The sequence below is a fragment of the Ornithorhynchus anatinus genome, chromosome 7, assembly GCF_004115215.2.
Source record: "Ornithorhynchus anatinus isolate Pmale09 chromosome 7, mOrnAna1.pri.v4, whole genome shotgun sequence".
Classification (NCBI taxonomy): Eukaryota; Metazoa; Chordata; class Mammalia; order Monotremata; family Ornithorhynchidae; genus Ornithorhynchus; species Ornithorhynchus anatinus.
The window spans coordinates 54,082,086-54,104,895 of NC_041734.1; the positions used below are offsets into that span (position 1 = coordinate 54,082,086).

The following is a 22,810-nucleotide window of genomic DNA, read 5'->3' on the forward strand; positions in this document are numbered from 1 at the left end:
TCTACCTTATACTTTAAACAAACACCAAGTCAGATATCTCAGTAATGTTTACTAGTCTTCTTGCCAGTATTCTTAACTTATTAATTGGGCAATAAATAGGCAGGTTTCTGTTCCATTTCAGCTTTTCCCTAAATAGAAGCCCTTTCTCCTCAGTATCTTCTATACTTTCCAGTAGGCTCTTCAGGGTATCCTGACCCTGACGCCTGGTCGTGGCATCCAGGATCATAGAGAAGCAACACGGCATAGTGGACAGAGCACAGGATTAGAAGTCAGAAGGTCCTGGGTTCTAATCCTGATCCACTATCTGTTTGCTATGTGACCTTGGGCAAGTTACTTCACTTCTCTGGACCTCAATTACCTCATCTGGAAAATGGGAATTGAGACTGTGAGCCCCACGCGGGACAGGGACTGTGTCTAACCCCATTTGCTTGTATCCACACCAGTGCTTAGTACAGTGCCTGGCACATAGTAGGTGCTTAACATATACCATCATTATTATTATTATCATTATTACCTCTGATCATGTTCTATGACCTGTGTCCTTCTGGGATTGCAGCTCCAAGCCTTCCCTTGCCTCTGTCCTGCTCTCTCAGGAACACAGAACCTCTCACTTCAAGAGGGGTAAGGGTGTTCCTTGCCGATTTCCTGGCCACCCGATATCTTTCCCTCTGTTCAGCTCTGTTAAAAGCTAATTCTTTAGAAGGCATTAAACTTCACCTCTGGGAGGGCCATTGAAGGGTATCTCTCCAGTGTGTCTTGTACCCCTCTTGTTTGGGGCTAGCTGGAGTGACCCCCACTCCCCTATTATTCATGGTAAAATTTTCCTCCTTAATGTAAACTTTTCTCTTTGCGCTATTAATTTTTCTTAGTTGCTAATTTAATATTTTTTTCAGTCACTTTTTAGGTACAAGAAAATTTTTTTCCAGTATAAAAACGTTTTTCATTCTTGAGTATTCTCTTGCCTCGATTTCATATGTCATGTCACGGAACTCTTTTTTAGTCTTATTTTCCAAGATTATTATAATTTTTAGTAGCTGTTTTGAAGTCTTTCCAATTTAGTCACTTGCTTGCAATAGATTTCTCCAAATTGAATGCAGAATTCAGTCAGTCTCATTAATGTGAGAAAGCACTGGCTCTACCCTTCATTGCAGCTGAAATTAATTTTAGTGAAGTCTCAAAGGTTCAATTTCTATATTCATGACTCCAATCTCTATAGATTTTCATTCTGTCAAAAAAAATCCCATGAAAATTGGCAAACCATGAGGATTTCTTTTAATAACTTTTCCTTGCCAGATGTCAAATCTTTGGAATCAAATAATTAGTTATTAAAAGCATCACGAATCTCTCCCTGACATTGTCAAAAGTTGAAGTCTAAGCATCAACAAAGCAAAGTCCTACATTAGGGCTAATATTATGGTTCATTAATTGATTTGGTCAATGTTGAGCAGGTCTAATTCGGTGTTCAGTGATTTAATGTGTCAACGTTCAGTTTAGGCTTGTCAAGATGATTCTTGTGAGTGGATCCACTCTATTGTACAGTGCTCTGCACACAGTAAGCACTCAAAATAACCACCGATTGGGTGGCTCCATATGCAGTTATACAGTTGAATGAGGTCTTACTTTTACAAAGTTGCAAATTATGAATACTAGCATCATACATTTGATATATTAGTATCAAATAGAGCCAAAGGAAATGAAGTTGGTGAAATGAACTGTCTTTATTTCCTACAGATGCAGCGTGAGTGGCAGGACTTCCAGAAGGGTGGGAAGAGTAGTCCTAGACTAGCGGAGAGAAGAGGGTCCAAAAGATTAAATGAGATTTGGGAGAGATATCGATAATAAAAATAATGCATTTAAAAAAAATTTCCTACAGACATTTCAAGGAAAATTAAATATCTAATTCAGAACACCTTCTAAGTATTGGTGGGTGTTTTAAATTCTCAATAATGGATGGCCACTTTGCATAAGTGACCTCGAGAAGCAGCGTGGCCTAGTGGATGGAGCAAGGACTTGGGAATCAGAAGGACCTGTGTTCTAATTTCAACTCTGCCACTTATCTGCTGTGTGACCTTGGTCAAGTGACTTAACATTTATGTGCCTCAGTAACTTCATTTGTAAAATGGGGATTAAGACTGTGAGCCCCATGTGGGACATGAACTATGTCCAACCTGATTAGCTTGATTCTACCCCAGCACTTAGTACGGTTCCTGGCACCTAGTATTTGCCTAACAAATACCATAAAATATATATTATGTCCAGTGCTTAGAACGGTGCTTGGCACATAGAAAGTGCTTAACAAATACCATAATTATTATTAGTACTGCAGGTGGGAGCCCTGGGGAGATCTAAGCTATATTTTTCAAATCAATCAGTAAAAACTATCTAATAATCATTATGGTATTTAAGAGCTTGCTATGTGCCAAACACTATTCTAAGCACTGGACAAGCACGTACTGCATGTAGAACATTGCACTAAGCACTCAGGAGAGTATATCAGAAGCCAAATGCAAACTCTTGGCCCTCAGGAAAATTAATAAGAATAGGTGCAGTATTTGTTAAGCACTTACTATGTGCCAAGCACTGTACTAAGCACTGGGAGAAATACAGTTCAGTTAGGGGAATGCACCTTTGTCCCACACCGGGCTCATGGTCCAAAGAGGGGAGAGAACTGAATATAGATGGGGAAACTGACGTACAGAGAAGTTAACTAACTTGCTCAAAGTACACAGCAGGCAAGTATTGAAGCAGGGTTCAGAACCCTGGTTTTTAAACTCTGTTCTATGCTATTTCCACTTTGCCATCATGCTTCTAATGTACTGCAGTGAGACAAATTTAAAATATGTACAAATAGTGGGACTAGAAGGAAGAAAAGGGATAAAACAGATAGCAGCATGGGTTGGTGTGCCACAGCCGAATAAATAATAGAATGTACAATTCTAAACGGTAAAGCCTTTGTAGGCAGGGAACTTGTCTGTCATCCCTGCTGTTTTGCTCTTTCCCAAGTGCTTAGTAGAGTGCTTTGCATCCAGTTGAATGTTCAATACATGCAATTATTTTTGAATAAGAGTACATACTTTTTGGTGCAGAATGGGTATGGATGAGGAGGATGGCCATGCGGTTAGGTTGCTGTGATTTGGGATGTTGGGAATTAATTGAGAATTATTAGCGGTAGATTTCTCGGATGTTCTTTAGGAAACGCTACTTCTTTTAGCATTATTTCATTCAACACTGTTTTCATGAAGCAATTACGAGCGCTAGCCAGGGGTCTTCGGGAGTAGTTTAAGGATATTGTATTTGGTTCTAATTTGCTCTTACTTGATCTGGTTCCAACCTCATTTAATAATATTTTGTTCTGGCAACTACTGTGCACATTTTTCTGCAGTAATAAATTAACCCAGATTCAAAGCCCCGCCAAGATGGTATGATGAAAGCAGACTCCACTAGTAGAGAAGTAGTTTGGTCCAGTGGAAAGAGCATGGGCATGGGGGTCAGAGGACCTGGATTCCAGTCCTGGCTCTGCCACAATCCTGTGGTGTGACCTCGGGCAAGTTCTCTGGGCCGCAGTTCTCCTGTTTTCCCTCTACTTATACTGTGAGCTCTTTGTGCAGGGATGGTGTCCAACCTAATTTATTTGTATCTACCCCAGTGCTTAGAACAGTGTTTGACACATAGTAAGTGCTTGTCAAATACCATTTAAAAAAGATTAAAAAAAGGGGTCCTTTCCCCATTCATGTTGGAATAAAGGAGAGAGGCCTTACAGGTCCAAGTCTTATCAATCAATTCTGTGCTGCCGTGTGCAGCTACACACTGGAAACTGGTAGCAGACCATGGACTGTAAACTCCTTTTTGGTATGGATCGTATCTTCCAACTCTTTTTCAATAGTATTTATTGAGCGCTTACTATGTGCAGAGCACTCTCTTGTACTCCTCCAAATGCTTAATACAGTGCTCTGCATTCATTCATTCAATCATATTTATTAATAATGTTGGTATTTGTTAAGCGCTTACTATGTGCCGAGCACTGTTCTAAGCGCTGGGGTAGACATAGGGGAATCAGGTTGTCCCACGTGGGGCTCACAGTCTTAATCCCCATTTTACAGATGAGGGAACTGAGGCACAGAGAAGTTATGGGCCTTGCCCACAGTCACACAGCCGACAAGTGGCAGAGCTGGGATTCGAACTCATGAGCCCTGACTCCAAAGCCCGTGCTCTTTCCACTGAGCCATAATGTGTGCAGAACATTGTACTAGGCGCTTGGAAAGTACAGTACAGCAATAAACAGAGCCAATCCCTGCCCGGGACGGGCTCACAGTCTAGATCCCACAGTAAGTGCTCAAAAGATAGCTTTGATTAAAGGATTGAGACATGCTTCTGGTTTCCCCTCCCCCATCTTGGGAGTTCCCTGATTAAGCCCTCCTTTCTTCTCATTAATTCATTCAATCATATTTATTGAGCGCTTACTGTGTGCAAAGCACTGTACTGAGCATTTGGAAGAGTTGTTGGAATACAGCAGCAGACACATTCCCTGTCCACAGTGCTGTCCCTCTCCCTTCTAAATCACCCTGACTTGCTCCCTTCATTCATCCCTTCTCCCAGCCCCACAGCACTATGTACATATCTGTAATTTATTTAGATTAAAATCTGACTCCCCCTCTAGACTGTAAGCTCACTGTAGACAGGGAATGTGTCTGTTATTCTCTCCCAAGCACTTAGTCCAGTGCTCTGCACACAGTAAGTGCTCAATAACTATGACTGACTACCACCTCAAGCAGCAAGGGGTGCCACAAATGGTCTGTGAGACTGTTTTTCAGGAGCTGCTGAATGCTATTAATAATAATAATGGTATTTGTTAAGTGCTTCCTATTTGCGAAGCGCTGTTCTAAGTGCTAAAAACACTGTTCTTAGCACTATTGATTATACTATTTGAGGCACATTCACACACAAAATTTCTGATGATTATGGATGGCTTTGCAAAGTCAGCAGGGCACTGAGAAGTGACAAAAAGCCTGAAGAAGGCAGAAGTTAGTACCAGCCTGCCCCAGGGACACACTCTATACAATCAAGATTTTCATCGGTGACATAGAGCTTAATGCTGTCACAGACAATGAAACAGGAAGTTGAATTAAGAGTACCACCAGGCACTTTGATCATTCATTCATTCATTCAACAGTATTTATTGAGTGCTTACTATGTGCAGAGCACTTTTCTAAGCACTTGAAATGTACAAATCGGTAACATTTAGAGATGGTCCCTGCCCTTTGACGGGCTTACAGTCTAATTGGGGGAGACAGACAAGAACAATGGCAATAAATAGAATCAAGGGGAAGAACATCTCATTAAAACAATAGCAAATAAATAGAATCAAAGTGATGTACATCTCATTAACAAAATAAATAGGGTAATGAAGATATATACAGTTGAGCGGACGAATACAGTGCTGAGGGGATGGGACGGGAGAGGGGCAGGAGCAGAGGGAAACGGGGGAGAAGAGGGTTTAGCTGTGGAATGAGGTCAGTAGGATACCAAATTTCGTACTAACTAAAAGTCTTAAATTTGTGGTGGTGTCCAACATTTTAGGTGGTTGTGAGATCTCAACTCAACACACAGGGCATATGTGGCTTCCTGAACAGTTTTGTCAGTGTTACCTTAATAAGTAGCAGGATCACCAGTGATAAAGATTGGGGGACCAGGAAGAATGTGTGTTTCTCCAACTTTTATTTTTTTCCCCAACACTTAATAAATACTATTGTGAGGAGAGACAGTAGTGTGGTCTAGTGGAAAGAGCACAGGAGTGGAAGTCAGGAGATCCAGCTTCAGGTCCCTCTCTCTCTATTTGCCTGCTGTGGGACATGATCTCTGGGCCTCAACTGCCTGTTCTCTAAGAAGGAGGTAAAATGCTTATTCTCCCTCCTTCTTCAGCTGAACGCCCTGTGTGGGACAGGAACTGTGTCTGATCTGATAATCTGTATCAATTTCAAGGCTTTACACAGTGATTGCATCATAGTAAGCATTTAATAAGTACCATTTGTGTCCTAGAGGAAAAACCACAGGCTTGAGAATCAGAGGACTCAGGTTCTAATTTCAGCTCTGCCATTGTCCGCCATGTGACCTTGGGCTAGTTACTTAACTTCTCTGTGCCTTGGTGTCTTCATCTGTAAAATGAGGATTCCTTCCTGCCTAGATTATGAGCCCCATATGGAACAGGGTCTGTGTCCAACCTGATTCCCCCAGTGTTTTTACCAGTGCTTGACACATAGTAAGTGCTTAACAAATACCATTATTATTATTACTATTACTATCATTATTATCTTGCTGCTGCTGCTATTACTACTGAAAATCAGTTCAGTATTAAAGCAATCCTCAACCAAATTGTTTCATTGGCTAAGATAGTTGAGGAGAATCAGCATGAGCTAGAGAACAGAGCATGGGCCTGGGTACTAATCCGGGCCCTGCCACCTGACTGTTGTATGACCTTGGATAAATCACTTAACTTCTCTTTGTCTCAGTTACCTCATCTGCAAAATGGGGGTTAGGACTGTGAGCCCCAGGAGGGACGTGGACTGTGTTCAACCCGATTAATTTGTATCTATCCCAGCGCTTAATACAGTACCTGGCACTGACTAATCGCTTAAAAAAAGGGAGGGAGAGGGAGACAGAGACAAAGACACAGAGACTAGATGGGAGCAGAATCCCTAAGTAGCTGCTGTAAGAACTGAAATGGGTCATAATCAAACACTTAAAAGATAAAACATAACCATCTTCAATAAACTGAAATATCAGCAGTCTGTTGGAAATCAACATCAACATACATTCCAGCTTGGCATGTGGCCCACTGAAGAATTATCCTTCTTGAGCTTTGTATAAATATATTTTTGTAGCTTACAATTTATGTATATATATGTATATATATAGTATGCTACCAAAAAAAAAATCTATTTCCTCCTCAAAAACTGTGGTGAGGCACTGATGCTGTTGAGGTAATTTTGTGAGTAAAAATGGTAAATTTGTAATGCCTTCACTTTTAAAAACTTAAAAATTGATTGCAGTAATACATAGGTGTTATATCTTCAAATTCATTTTGAAGATTCTCAGTTAACGGTTCCTTAAAGCTACACTATTGCTCTTATGAATCAAGAAACCAAATCTATTGAGTGCTTACCATATGCAGAGAACTGTAATAAGCAATTGGGAGAGTAAAATGTAACAGAGTTGGTGGAGCCTTTCCCAGAGAGCTTACAGTCTAGAGGGGGAGACGGACAGACATTAATATAAGTAAATTACAGATATGTACTGGCCTTCATCCTAAAAAGAAATATTGCAGACTAATGCAAATTAAGAAGTTGATAAATGAAGATAGACATAAAATGTTTTATATACCTTATTCTCCTTTTTATGCCTTTTCATGGGACTTTATTTAGGAGGAGTTTACTTCCTCGTAACCAACCAACATGGGGAGCAGTAACAGGATGTGGAAATGGCTAGGAAGGAAGAAGAAAATCAAAGTGGACTAGGCCAGTCCAAATTTTCAGACAAGAGATAATGTTTGTGGGCCTAAGAGCTTGGAAAATAATTTTCAGGAATTGATGATATTTATTTAGGATGTACAGAATGGTAGATTGCACACTTTAAAAAGAAACCTTTATATTTACGAAAGGAAAACTCCAGGGAAGAATTCTGACCTGAATTTGAAGTAAAGCTAGGAGTTAAGTGGTTTTTTTTTCTGTAACTCCCTTGAAGGACAAGAGCTCTGTAAATTTGTTCATTAATTACACTAATTACCAGTTTTTTGTTTAGAAAGAAGGATATCTTCAGGATATCTATATTAGCAAAATATGCTAATTACAGTGTGTTGTTATTTTGTGTTTCAGATATGCCTGCAGGTGTGCATTTCTGGATTACAGCAACCAGAATCCATTTGGTTAATCTTCTGTTGGGATCCAGAACCTGAAGCAGAATGCAGCAGAAATCCAGGAGGGTTAATGCAGGGCTTCTTTTGCTCTTTTCCCAGATTGCCCAGATTGGGATTACCAACATTCCACCTGTCACTCTTGCATCTTTAGCCCTCAATATTTTTCTCTTTTTGAATCCTGTGAAGTCCCTGAGAAAAACTTGCATCAGTGTGGAGGAATGTTTTGAACAAGGGGATTGGCAGCGCTTATTGCTCTCACCTTTCCACCATGCAGATGACTGGCACTTATATTTCAATATGGTGTCCATGCTCTGGAAAGGAATGAAGCTGGAAAAACGACTGGGAAGTGGAAAATTTGCCATCATAATTGCATCATTTTCTGTGCTGATCGGCATTGTGTACATGATCCTGGAATTTGCTCTTGCAGAATTTCTGGCTGAACCTGCCTACAAAATGCAGTGTGCCGTAGGTTTCTCAGGTATGGCAATATAACCCTGGGTGTCATCGTGAAGGACATTTGGACTAGTATTATTTCATGAATAGTAGTTTGCCAGTGGGATCTGGTTTTTGAGTGACAAAGCACCACTGAGCAAGTATTTTAGAACCAGTGGAGTGGTAAAAGGCTTCCAAGATGATGCCAGCAAACTATATTATGAGACCACACTATTCTCTCGCAAGAGTAGCCTGAGGAGATGTCCCAAGGAGTGATCTTTCAGACAGTAATTTATGAAAACTCGTTAAAGCAATTCTTTAGACCCTTACAGCTTTTCTCTCATTTACTGTATAGATTTAAAAATCAAGTTTAGATTGTAATTGCGTGGGATGGGATCTCACATGATCTCAGTTTTAGTTTACTTTTTTATATGTTTGGCAAAACCTTATCTCCCCCTTTGACTGTAGGGGATGAGAGTGAGTACTCTCTCTCTGTCATGCATCCACTTTCTGTCTCTAGTGGGACAGTGAGAATAGTGGGAAAATGAAGGAAAAATTACTCATCAGACCATGTTAGTGGAAAGCATGCTGTTCCCTTTTGTCCAAACTTCCCTTGTAATCAAAAAAGTAATTTACCCTACTGGAAAATTCATACTTACTGAAAATCTTTAACTCAAGCATTAAAAATTGCTGAAGGAAAATTACATGAAACTGTATGCTCCATATCTGAAGCATGATTTCAGGCCAGTCAGGATGAAGAAGTGTTATGGCAATAGAAGTGCTAAGTCCATGCTTTTATTTCCTTTTGCAGTTAATGTTATTTCTACACTGAATCCGTGGTTTTTTCATTGGAGCTGATTATCTGTATTTTTCACTTCTAGGAGTTTTATTTGCTTTGAAAGTTCTTAACAATCATTACCACCCAGGAGGATCTATCAACCTTATGGGGTTTCCTGTTTCCAACAAATATTCTTGTTGGGTCGAGCTTGTGGCAATTCATTTACTCTCCCCAGGGTAAGTGCACGTTTAATTGGAGAGTTATTAGAGGGAAAAAAAAAACTGGTGTCTGGTGGGAATTGGGTGGCTGAGTCTTGTTAACACTGAGTATAGTGTTATATGGGGACAGGATATCTCCAAATCTGTCTGCGGCATCTGCAGAAACAATCTAGGTTCGTTCTTTCTCTCTATTGCAAGCTTCATGCTTATAGTGAATGAACAGAAACACAAACGTTTTCCCTCCCCAGGTTATTAAAAGAAGATAGGTGATTATTCCTTCAATAGGTAGTAACCAAGTCTGTTTAGACAGATCTTTTTAGAGATGGTATCTTGCAATCTGAATGAAAGTAAAAATTTTCACCAGAATGAGAATTCTATGGACTGGTAGAAAGACTGCCATAATTAATACATATATTAAACTTTTTATAGACAAGGAATGTGACTACCGATTCTAATGTATTATTTTCTCCCAAGCACTTAGTACAGTGCTCTCGTTATATCCCGGCTAGACTACTGTGTCAGCCTTCTCTCTGTCCTCCCTTCCTCCTCTCTCGCCCCGCTCCAGTCTATTCTTCACTCCGCTGCCCGGCTCATCTTCCTGCAGAAACGATCTGGGCGTGTCACTCCCCTTCTTAAACAACTCCAGTGGTTGCCTATCAACCTCCGCTCCAAACAAAAACTCCTCACTCTAGGCTTCAAGGCTCTCCATCACCTTGCCCCTTCCTACCTCTCCTCCCTTCTCTCTTTCTACCGCCCACCCCGCACGCTCCGCTCCTCCGCCGCCCACCTCCTCGCCGTCCCTCGGTCTCGCCCATCCCGCCGTCGACCCCCGGGTCACGTCCTCCCGCGGTCCCGGAACGCCCTCCCTCCTCACCTCCGCCAAACTGATTCTCTTTCCCTCTTCAAAACCCTACTTAAAACTCACCTCCTCCAAGAGGCCTTCCCAGACTGAGCTCCTCTTCTCCCTCTACTCTCTCTGCCATCCCCCCTTTACCTCTCCGCAGCTAAACCCTCTTTTTCCCCTTTTCCCTCTGCTCCTCCACCTCTCCCTTCCCATCCCCACAGCACTGTACTCGTCCGCTCAACTGTATATATTTCCGTTACCCTATTTATTTTGTTAATGAATTGTACATCGCCTCGATTCTATTTAGTTGCCATTGTTTTTACGAGATGTTCTTCCCCTTGACTCTATTTATTGCCATTGTTCTCGTCTGTCCGTCTCCCCCGATTAGACTGTAAGCCCGTCAAACGGCAGGGACTGTCTCTATCTGTTGCCGACTTGTTCATCCCAAGCGCTTAGTAGAGTGCTCTGCACATAGTAAGCGCTCAATAAATGCTATTGAATGAATGAATGAATGCTCTGCATGCAGTAAGTGTTCAATAAATACCATTGATTGATCCAGGTGAGTTGCTTTCCTGGTGGAATAAATGGGAAATATTTCTATTCTTCATGGCCTCAGCTGTGCTGGTGACTTCATTAAATGCCTAATGTAGGTGACATGCAAAGCCAGGATTAAAACCCAGCTCCTCTGACTCCCAGGCTCATTCTCTATCCACTAGGCTTTGATTCTTTGTGCCTCAGTTTCCTCAACTGTAAAATGGGAATTATACCTATTCTTCCTCCTACTTAGACTGTGAGCCCCATGATGGTCAGGGACTGGAACCTATTAATTTGTATCTACCCCAGCACTTTGAATAGTCCTTGACATAGTAAGTTTAACAAATACCATAAAAAATGTTTCTTACCTTTGCTTTGTAAATTACAAAGGCTTCAATAAGCATTCCTTTTGTCTAGATCATGAAGAGTTGCCAGGGGCTGATGATTCATTGTTTGTTTTGTTATCAAAAGCTCTTTGATCTCTGAGATTTTCAAACCAGTTCTGGTGTTGCCTTTTAGCTGAGCCTATCCTGGTGATGGTGTCTGGGAGCCGGGCTTAGAGTTGGCTGCCTGGTAGAGAGTATCTTACAGAGGGAGACAGGAATTCACTAAACACATTTGCAAGAGACAGATGGGATTCCATGTTTGTATAGGACCCCTCTGTGGCTGTTGCAGAGCTTTTTACATATGTCTTCATCGTTCAGAATTTTAAGTCCAGTCATATGAATGGTGTAGCGGCCACTCTGTGACATATTGGTTTTGTCATTACTGAAAGTTGGGAGTTTATCAAACGATGGACAATGTCGTACTTATTGAGTGTCTTCTATTGAGAAGCAGTGTGGCTTAGAGATAAACTGAGGCATAATGGGAAGAGCATGGTCTTGGGAGTCAGAGGATGTGGGTTTTAATCCCAGCTCCGCCGCTCGTCTGCTGTGTGACCTTGAGCAAGCCACTTAACTTCTCTGTGCCTCAGTTACCTCAGCTGTAAAATGGGGATTAAGACCGTGAGCCCCACGTGGGGCAACCCGATTGTCTTCTGTCTACCCCAGTGCTTAGAGCAGTGCTGGTCATGTAGTAAGCGCTTAACAAATGCCATGATTATTATTATTAATACTAATAATTATTAGTAATTACAAAGACTTCAATAAGCATTCTCTTTGTCTAGATCAGGAAGAGTTTTCAGAGGCTGATGATTCATTGTTTTGTTATCAAAACCTCTTTGATCTCCGAGATTTTCAAACCAGTTCTGGTTTGAACTATTACTAAAATTAGTAATAATACTACTAATAATAATCATGGCATTTAAGTGTGTCAGCACTGTTCTAAGCACTGGGGTAGATACAAGTTAATCCGGGCAGACACAGTCCAGGTCCTGTATGGAGCTCACAGACTAAGTAGGAGGGAAAAGAGGTGTTTAATCCCCATTTTCTATGTAGAGAGCATTATATGAGTACATTTGAACTATTATACTTGATCCTTGACTTCAGGGAACTTCCAGTGTAGCAGGGGAGACAATCATTACAACATTAAAGGTTGGAGGAAATAATGAGTGTAAAGTGTCCCTCAAGGCTCAGTTCTAGGTCCCTTACTTCATGGCCACTTTTCAAGTTGTCTTTTATTTGGTGACGAAGTCTTAGGGATCGGGAATTATGCCTTTGGCTGTCATCACTGATAAGAGGAATTTTGGACCTATATCAAAAACCACATTTAAGGTAATCAATTACCTTCTTATTAAATCTACACTGTTGGGAGGAAGCGGCATTTGGGTATGTGCCCATCCACCTCCACATCAACAGAAACTCCTTGCCATTGGCTTTAAGGCACGCTGTCATCTCTTTCCCTCCTACCTTGCCTTGCTTATCTCCTACTACAATCAAATGTGCACACTTGTCTCTTCTTTTCTCTAAGTAAATCTGAAGAGTGGTGCACATTTGTTTAAAATGTGGAAACCCTAAAGAAAGATAAGAGGGGGTGAACCCAGGAAACCTAAAGAGTATAGAAAAGGGTAGAGAGAGTACACATTGTTAGGGATTCCCAGATATGCCTAATTTTTCTAGGTCAGGGAAATTTGAGTTAAATTTGAAAGCTTAATGGATATTCAATTTGATCATTTTTTGGAATCACAACGCAATCCGTTATGTTTTGCATTTGCTAGCCAAGTATTCCCCCATGCCATCTTTCCTGCTGATTTCATATCCTAGACAGCTAGCGGGAGCTTGGCTATAGGAGGCAACAGATTTTAATTACCCTCCCGTTCACTTGAAATATCTTGTTATCTGAGTGCATTTTAGTGAAGACAGCATAACAAAATCATAATAGTTTCCTTTATAGGTGTCCCATAATAGCTGACCTTCTATGATTGGAGTAGACCTTTCCGCGGCTGTCGCACACCAAGCTCATCTAACCTGTTTTGATGTATCGTGGTTCAGAAGGAATGGTTCTCTCCAGAGACGTTTTTAGATGACAGTCAAAATTCTGCATTCATATGCAAATTAGCTTTTTTCCAGCTCTTGAAGTCATAGATTGTATAGTGAATCTGTTTGAACAGTAGCCAGTTGTTTTAGTTTTATTATACCTCCCTTTCTGGGGAATTTCGTTGTGCTAGATTCTTATATTAAAAAGGCAAAACAGCCTTTTAAGTGGAAGCCCCACTAAACACAGAAGAACGTGATCTATCAAGCATTGTAATTGTGTCAAGTTTTCCTTTAGCTTTGTAAGGATGTATGGGATCTTCAAAATAAAAAGGGATTAAGCAGTAATTTCTTAATACCCAGGCATCTCTGTGTGTTTGTGAATGAGATTTTAAAAAGAAAAAACACACAAAAAAAGGGTTCAACACCAGGCAAGAAAGAAATAAATAACAAATACATCATCATCATCATCAATGGTGTTTTAGTGCTTACTATGTGAAGAGCACTCTAAAACAGAGTTGGCTGACATATTTCTCTGCCCACAACGAGCTTACAGTCTAAAAGGGGAGCTTACATTTAATCAATTAATCATATTTTCAGTCAATTAATCATATTTTTGATCACTTACTGTGTGCAGAGCATTGGACTAAGTGCTTGGGAGAGTACAATATAACAGAGTTGGTATTAATAATAATGTTGGTATTTAAGCGCTTACTATGTGCAGAGCACTGTTCTAAGCGCTGGAGTATAAATAGGGTCATCAGGCTGTTCCACGTGAGGCTCACAGTTAATCCCCATTTTACAGTTGAGGTAACTGAGGCACAGAGAAGTGAAGTGACTTGCCCACAGTCACACAGCTGACAAGTGGCAGAGCTGGGATTCGAACCCATGACCTCTGACTCCCAAGCCCGGGCTCTTTCCACTGAGCCACGCTGCTTCTCTATTCACAATCCCTGTCCACAGCAAGCATATTAGAAGGGGAGCTTAGAGTCTAGAGGAAACTATTACCTCCTTGGAAATGTGTTCAGGAGACACCAGTGTAGACACATGTTGTGCAATTAAATATTCATCCTTAAATAAAAAAGATGATAAATCAGACCTTTAGGTGTTTTATATATAAAATATGAGGGTGTGTATATGTATATGTATACATATACATATATATACACATACAGTAGCAAGGACCTGGTCTCCTTTAGAAAGAGGGCTCACTTCTGGATTTATGAAGCATCATAACTTATGAACCATTTTAGGAAACAGGGTGCACAGTTCCCTGTGACAGAATATTCCCAGTGAAGCATTTATAAGATGCAAGAAGCAGAGTTTCAGGGCCACCTAATGGGAAGAGGGCAAAAATTCTCTGCCCAGCTCACATTAATGCAAATAAATGCAACTTCAGCTGCTTATTTAGTTTTGTTTATCGTAGTTTTTCAAATTCCTTGGTCTGACTTTTAGCTTGCCAGTTTTTCCTATTAATTTTATGCAGTGAACAAACATGTACATCTCCCTCCCCCCAAACCCAGCCACAGACACACACATATATTTGTCCTTCGTACTCAAAGAAGATACTAGTGGTAGTGAAATCCACCCATGCATATATATATGCGGTTGAAAAGGCCAACCTGGGACCGACAGTCTCGACACTTGCGCACACATACACAAAGGCTGTCTCTTGTCATGTTCTTATGCTTGTTGTTTGAAGTGCCTGGTGCTGTTTTTGCTTCTGCCTCTCTAACAATCCTTACAAAACACTGGCTCGCAAATTGCTGCACTTTTCATGATTGCTGGGTGCTGGGCATCAATTGCCCGCTCAGTTTTGCCATGTCACTTGTTTTTCACTCTGTGTTTGCTTAGAATGCTTTAGCCTTGTGCTATTGGAAAACTTTCTTGCTTCCCTATTTGGATACTGTACAGTGCCGGGTCAGAAGAGGCAGTTGTGTGCATGTGATACTTTTGTCTGCTCTGCCATTGTGATTTGGCCCTGACTTCTCTTACAGGTTGCAAGTGTAACTTAGGATAAGCTGTTCCTTAGCTTTTCAATTTCCAGAACAGACTTTGTACTTTGCTATCTCACAGAGGCATGAGGTGAAAGAAAAGCCAGAATCATGTTTTGGATGAAAGACACATTTTTTTAAAAAAACCCAAGAAATATTAATAACATATGCTTTGGACACACAGCAAAATATTATAAAAATGCACGTCAACAGGCCGAGGAGGTAGGGGCAAAATGTGAACTGCCGCTTGCTGCTCTGCCACCCATTTATCTGCTCAATCCTTAATAAAGGTGGGGGAAAAGTAATTTACTCAATTCTGGCAATATTCAGAGACAGCAGGAAATCAGGTTGCCAAGTCTCCTGAAGGATTGGATTCCTGTTTACTTAGGGGGTTAACAGTTTGAAATAAATGAGCAAAAAAATTTCTAGGGACCTGATTATTTATCAACTCCCTAAATGAGTTGATATATGTATGTATATATATGTATATATATGTATATATTTTGAAGATGTTTGTATACCATTTATGGTACTCAGCACAGAGCATTTGAAGACTGATTTGGCACATTAAGTAATGATGTATTTAAAATAATGAGCGAGGAACATTTTCTTTCATTTCATCTTGGGGGCACCCAACTTTGAATAGACATTCTGGGTCTGGATTTGGAGAATAACATGTGGGAAAATTTGTCAGATGATACCTTGTTGAGGAGAAGGGACTTAGATATTGTCAAACTGAGGCAGGTAATGACTTTTAACTCTGGATTTAACTGGCTGCTCTCCTCCAACTTTGTGTTCTGTTTCAGAGCTTTCTAGTTTAACCAATCCAACTGATTTTCGCTTGGTAGGATTAATGTTCATTCATTCATTCAATAGTATTTTTTCAGCGCTTACTGTGTGCAGAGCACTGTACTAAGCACTTGGGAAAGTACTGCATAACAACAAACAGTGACATTCCCTGCCTATGTGAGCTTACGGTTTAGAGGAAAGAGACAGATGTCAATACAAATAAATAAAATTACAGTTACATACATAAGTGCTGTGGGGTTGGGAGGGGGAAGAGCAAATGAGAATGAAGCTCTCCAAATAGGCCTACTAAATGCTATTTATGATTTTTCATTCAACTTTTTTTCTTTTGCCATTTTGTTAAATCTTTCTCTTTGTGATTTTGCTACTGACAGCTATGTGATCATGTTTTGCCACACTGCCTACTTTAGATTCAATGGACACTTTCAGAACGAAGGACAATGCAGGAAAGATCATAGGGACTTCTCTCTCCAACTGTTTTTCTCCAGCGTATATCTTCCATCATATGGTGATGGATCAGTGTGAAAGAAATGCTTAACCCACTATTGCATTTATAGTACTCTCCCTCTTAAGAAGATATTCAGAAGCAGGAAGAAGGATGTTACAAAGTAATCATTAATTTTCAGTTGTATCATTAAAAATATAAGATAAGGGTACTATGTTCTATGGTTTCTTTGCTTTAAAAAGGTAGTGAGTTCTAGAACTCTTGTTTCCCTCTGCTCCTGAAACCACCTTTTCATTTAAATTTGGATTTATTGTTGAATGGCCTGAAACAGGAAGGTTAGTGTATACCAAAATAAAAATATTAGTGGAACAGTATTTTGCTGGAAGTTGAACAGTGATGCTTTAAATCATCACTTGATGCTCATTTGGGTCAATCGTTAGCTTCATTTCATCTCTGTGCCCATACCTTAGAAAGCAGTATTGAATTAGCTACATGGCATGATTACTAAGTTACCTTGTCCTGCATAGATCTGCCATACATTACTTAGGGGACATACATTACTTATGTCATTTGCAGAGGTTGAATTAGATCCTGTTGCCTTGAAAAAATTACAAAAGCTTGGGTATAGGTATTAAAAAAAAGATGACTTTCATAAGCAAATTGGTCATCTTATTTTGAATGTACCTTATCTAATGGCGAATCTCAAAAGAAAAAAAGGAAAGCAGTATGTGGAAGTCTCTAAGCAACTGCTTTTCAATTGACCACAGAGCTGTATTGAAGTAAAGGTCTTTTTCCCAGTTTTGCACTAATTGGTTGTCATGCTGTGATGTAATTGTGGGTGTGCAGATGATAACACCTATCAAATCTTTCCTCCAATTAATGAGCACTGTTAATGATCAATAATGGTGTCTCAGTGACAGGTGCAAATCTTCTGTTCCCTTATTGTTGGGCACTTCAGAGGATGGTGCCTACAAATTATTTTAAGATTAAATCAATTTAAGAGAAATAATTTGCACTCTGTTATGATTAAGTTGGCTAATGCAAAATAAAGATTCCAGTCTAGTGTTGTTTTTGCCAGAACAGAGATGTATTCTTTCCTTTGGTCTTATAAAGTCAGCTTTTAAATGAGGTAATTTTGATTTTTTTATTATTAATATTTTTCATTAACTTTAATGAAGGTGGAGAAATACAGTTATTTCCCTTTGGAGTATTTATAATATGAACTTTGGCCTCCTTGGAGATGTCTTCAGGAGACACCGGCATAGACACATGTTGTACAATTAAATAAATATTCACTCCAAAATAATAAAGGTGATAAATCAGGCCTCCTGGGATTTTATATATAAAATGTGAGGGTGTTTATATGTGTGTGTATAAAATATATATACATATAATATTATACTATAGAATGCATATAGTATATATAATATATAGTATATATATAATTCTGTATATATGTATTTACTGAAGTCTTCCCATTTAAACAGAGACAAATATTTTAAATAGATGCCTTGTTATATTTACTAGTTTTTCCCTCCTCCTGTGCAGTATTAAGTGACTTTCATTTAAAAACCATGCAAGTGAAATAGCCAAGAGAGCTGTTTTCCAATTTCATTCAGGCTTGGTTTATATTATGCAAAATTAAGACTGACTGAACTGTGAAGTAGAATCATTAGTACATCAATTATTCTATGGCAACCAGCAGAGAAAAGAATCCAGATTTAATGCTGCACTATTGAAAGATGGTTTCCCATTAGCAAGTTAACTGAAAAATAATATGTCTTCAATTTTATTCAGAAGGAAGTTGCTCACTCTATGAATTGTGGAAGATACAGCCTTAATATCTGCTAGCCAACTAGTTCAAACAAAGTAGTCCAAAAGCTACCTGAGCTGAAAAATTGATAGCCATTGCCTTGCATTTAAATTAGCGATGGAAGGAAAATTTGCCCTTTTCAAGGTTATTAAAATGCATTTTAGTTGAGTATTCATCATCATCATAATAACTGTGGTAAGCATTTACTATGTGATAAGCACTGGACTAAGTGCTGGGATAGACTGTGTACAGATCTGACCCAATCCCTACCCTACATGGAGTTGAGAGTGTAAGGGCTACTCCTTTTACAGATGAATTAAGTAAGGCACAGAGAAGTTAGGTGACTTCTGTCACAAAGTATGCAAATCAGTGGAGCTGGGATTAGAACCCAGGTCTCTTGTCTCTTTGACCTGCACCCTTTTTACTAGGCCATGCTGCTTGTCAGGATCTTAGATCGTTTTAATTTTTAAAAGCAAACCATGTATCAGTGCTGGTTTTAAACAATAAAGACTTGCATAGTCTGAACCATCACTAACATGGTATTTAGAAAAAAACCTTAAGCTATTAAGGTACTTTATTACATTTTAGACACTGATGCTTCAAAAATGTTTTGTTTGAGACTTTCCCAACATAGGAAAGTCTCCATATATGCATGGCATAACTTGAGAGCCAATACTTATGTAGACCTTGTAGAAAACTTCCATTAGTCTAAGAATTTTGTGGACTATATAGACCTGGAGCTTGCTGGGTGAGCTAGACCAAGTTATTTAATCTGAAGGTCACATTTATCCCCATCTGGATCACAAGTTTTTTGTGAAGTGAGATCACCGGCTGCTAAAATATGCTTTAAGCCTTGCTCATGAAAGGCTGTTTGTATGTGTTCGGAATCTGCTTTCGTAGCACATATTTTTATAGATGCTGAAGATGCCATTGTCAAACGGTATTTTAAAAACTGTCAGGTGTTTTTTTTAAGTGCTAAATAATTCAGTATAATGCTGACAAAGGAAATGATGCCTTTATAAACTTGTAATGCTCTTTGTACAGAAAATACAAATTGAGCCTTTGAAGTAGAAATGGAGCTGGGCTTTTCATTGTTTTAGCCAAACCGATGCTGTGTTGGTGGAAATTCTGATTTTTTTTAATCTTTAAAGAATTATTTTAAAAACAAATGAATACAGAAATAGCATATGCCCTTTCATCAGAATAACTGGTAAGCTCCTTAGGACAGGGATAGTGTCTTCTAATTAGGTTGTAGTAATGGTGGTTTATATTATTTGCTCTCTCTTTGTGCTGAGCATTGTGTTAAAAGCTGAGGTAGATATATAATCAAGTTGGGTAAAATCCCTGTCCAACACAAGCAGCATATAGGAAAGCAGCGTGGCCTAGTGGATAAAGCATGAGCCTGGGATTTAATCCTAATTCCACCATTGGCCTGTTGTGTGACTTTGGGTAAGTCACTTAACTTCTCTGTGCTTCACTTTCCTCAACTGTGAAATGGGGATTGAATTCCTGTTCTCTCTCCCACTTAGACCCCCTTGTGGGATGGGACTGTGTTTGATCTGATTAACTTGTATCTTCCTCTAGACTGTAAACTCATTATAGGCAGGGAATGTGTCTATTTTACTGTTGTATCGTGCTCTCCCAAGGGCTTAGGACAGTATTCTGCACACAGTAAGCTCTCAGTAAATACGATTGAATGAATGAACACCCCAGTGCTTAGAACAGTACTTGATACGTAGTAAATAATAAATACCATAAAAGAGCCCTTGAGAGGGAATGAGAGGGAGATGAGCAGAGAGTGGAAAACAGAAAGAAACTCAGAGACTGGTAACAAGTATTCATTCATTCATTCATTCAATAGTATTTATTGAGCACTTACTATGTGCAGAGCACTGTACTAAGCGCTTGGGATGAACGAGTCGGCAACAGATAGAGACAGTCCCTGCCGTTTGACGGGCTTACAGTCTAATCGGGGGAGACGAACAGACAAGAACAATGGCAATAAATAGAGTCAAGGGGAAGAACATCTCGTAAAAACAATGGCAACTAAATAGAATCAAGTATTAACTGCAATCACAAAAGAATCTCATGGATGATATCTTTTTCATGGGTTAGTCAGCAGTGACATCTGGAAGTAAATGAAGAGAAGCTGTGATGACACCCTGCCCCTGTGGTCAGCACCACAATGACTGTTTCCACAGACTGTTATCCAGAGGTTTATGGCAAGTCTACCATGGTGCCTTTCCAACAGCCATGTTGGAAATTTCAAGAGAGCAGAATGAGGAAGAGGCCATGGAGAAATGGTAAAGGTGGAAGTAGTGGCAGGTTCCACTTGTTTGGGCCTCAGTTGCCTCATCTGTAAAATGGGGATTAAGACTCCGAGCCCATGAGGGCCAGGGACTGAGTCCAACCTAACTTATGTCTGTCGCAGCGCTTAGAACAGTGCCTGGCATATAGTAAGCGCTTAACAAATACCCTAAAAAAATGAGCATGGGCAGAACCCCAGGCCTCCTCTCCATTTAAGCTGGCACAGCAGCCAGGTGGTCTCAGCTGTTTCTCTGCCTTCTAAGTGTCAGGGCCAACAGAACAGATTCCTTCCTTCTCACCCAGGCCTACAATAAGTCATATTTATTGAGCACTTACTGTGTGCAGAGCACTGTACTAAGTGCTTGGGAATGTACCATCTAATAGTAAACAAACACATATCCTGCCCACAGTGAGCTTACCGTTTGAAGGGGGAGGAAAACATTAATATAAATAAATAAATTATAGCTACATACATAAGTGCTCTGGGGCTGGGAGGCAGAATGAATAAAGGGAGCGAGTCAGGGTGATGGTGATGCACAAGGGAGTGGGAAAAGAGGAAAGGAGGGTTTAATCAGGGAAGGCTTCTTGGAGTAGATGTGCCTTCAATAAGGCTCAGTACCACAACAAATAACATACTATAATAATAGTAATGATACCATCTGCTAAGCCTTACAGACATTGGGAAGTCTGTGCATTCGTGCCGCGTGCTCTAGACTGCCCTGCCTGAGAAGTGAAAAGCAGAGTAGGACTAACTCGGTACCCCATGGGGCTAAGCCCAGGGACTCTGGGCTAAGTGGGAAACAGTGTGGCCTAGTGGATAGAGCAAGGGCCTGGGGGTCTGAAGGACCTGGGTTCTAATCCCGGTTCCACTACTTGTCTGCTGTGTGACCCTGGGCAAGTCATTTAACTTCTCTGTGACTCAGTTACCTACTTTGTAAAATGGGGATTTAGACTGTGAGCCCCATGTGGGACATGGATTTGTGCCCAACCTAATTATCTTGTATCTATTCCAACACTTAATATAGTGCCTGGCATGTAGTAAGCTCTTAGCAAATATCTCAAAAGAAAAAAAAAGCTTGGTTGTCTTCACAAATGAAATCCAGGTCTGTGATGATGATAACTGCAGCCTGTGTAGAGCCTTTACTGTGTGTTAAGCACTGTTCTAAGCAGTCGGGTGGATGCAAGTTAGGTTGGACAGAACGTGTGTCCCACCTGGGGTTCACAGTCTAAGTAGGAGGGAAGACAGGCACTGAATCATCATTTTGCAGATGAGGAAGCTGAGAAGTTGTGACGTGCCCAAGGTCACATAGCTGGTAAGTGGCAGAGCTGGGATTAGAACCCAGATCCTCTGACTCCCTGGCCTGTGCTCTTTCCACTAGGCCATTTTGATTCTCCTTGCTGTTCTGTGCCTATGTGAACATGAATGAATAAATATAACATTGCAGAGTAAGTATGAGTAAATGATATGGGTGATAATTTTTAAAAGTGAATGAGTAAAATTATTAGCAAAATAATAAAAAAATTACTAGATGTGACTTTATATATGGAGCTTATCGAGAGAGTGCAAAATACTCTACTTTTCATCATTCGTTCCATCTTTTAAAAATAATCCAGTTACTAATGAACTATGTCTGTATTGCAAAGATCTTCAAGGTCAAGCATGTGGTCTTATGTATGAAGTGCTGTCCTCATATGTAGCAAAGCTTAGGTGAATATGCATATTATTGGTCGTCTTTCCCCATTTTCTAGATGAAAAATGTTAATTGCATTATTCTTAATAAAATTTCAGTATCAAAGAAGTAATTAGCATGATAGTAAACTCCCACTCAGGAGCAATTAAGTAGGTGAAAAAGTGTAAGGCACAGAACCCAGTTTGTTTTTTCTTTGATACCAATTAATTTAGAAACTTCTTTTAATTATCATTGTTGTTGGCCTGAACTTCTTCCCTACAAAAATGTTGTGTGAGCATAGCCCGGGAACTTCTGAATTACAAACCTAGTTTCTGTGTTCTTGATAAAATGAAACTCTGCCTTAATTTTTCAGTTACAATATTCAGACTAGTACTTTCTTAACCCTCCCCGCCAAACAAGATGCTTATAACGAGTAATTCATTTAAGTATCAGGTAAAAATTTATTGGTGTGACTTTATTGCAGGTCACATGAGTCCTTCAAAAGAACAAGAAAAGTCAAGGTGTCTTGTGTTTGAACGGCCAGGGCTTAAATTCCAATATAAGAGGTTATGATGAGTAGATACCCCTCTCAAGGTCACATCTGGAGAGTTTCCAGTAATCTACCAGTCTTGACTATGGGAGAGGTAA

At 39.9% G+C, this 22,810-nt stretch overlaps 1 protein-coding gene across 2 annotated transcripts in view; it reads left to right on the plus strand.

Moving 5' to 3' along the window:
• The window catches only part of RHBDD1 (rhomboid domain containing 1), a 129,474-nt gene that overhangs the window by 26,053 nt on the left and 80,611 nt on the right, over nt 1-22,810 (plus strand). For both annotated transcript variants that reach the window (XM_029069711.2, XM_029069712.2), the window contains exons 2-3: nt 7,869-8,387; nt 9,223-9,355. In XM_029069711.2, the coding sequence (XP_028925544.1) occupies nt 7,955-8,387; nt 9,223-9,355 (566 nt within the window). In that variant the 5' untranslated portion in view covers nt 7,869-7,954. The remainder of the gene's footprint in view (nt 1-7,868; nt 8,388-9,222; nt 9,356-22,810) is intronic.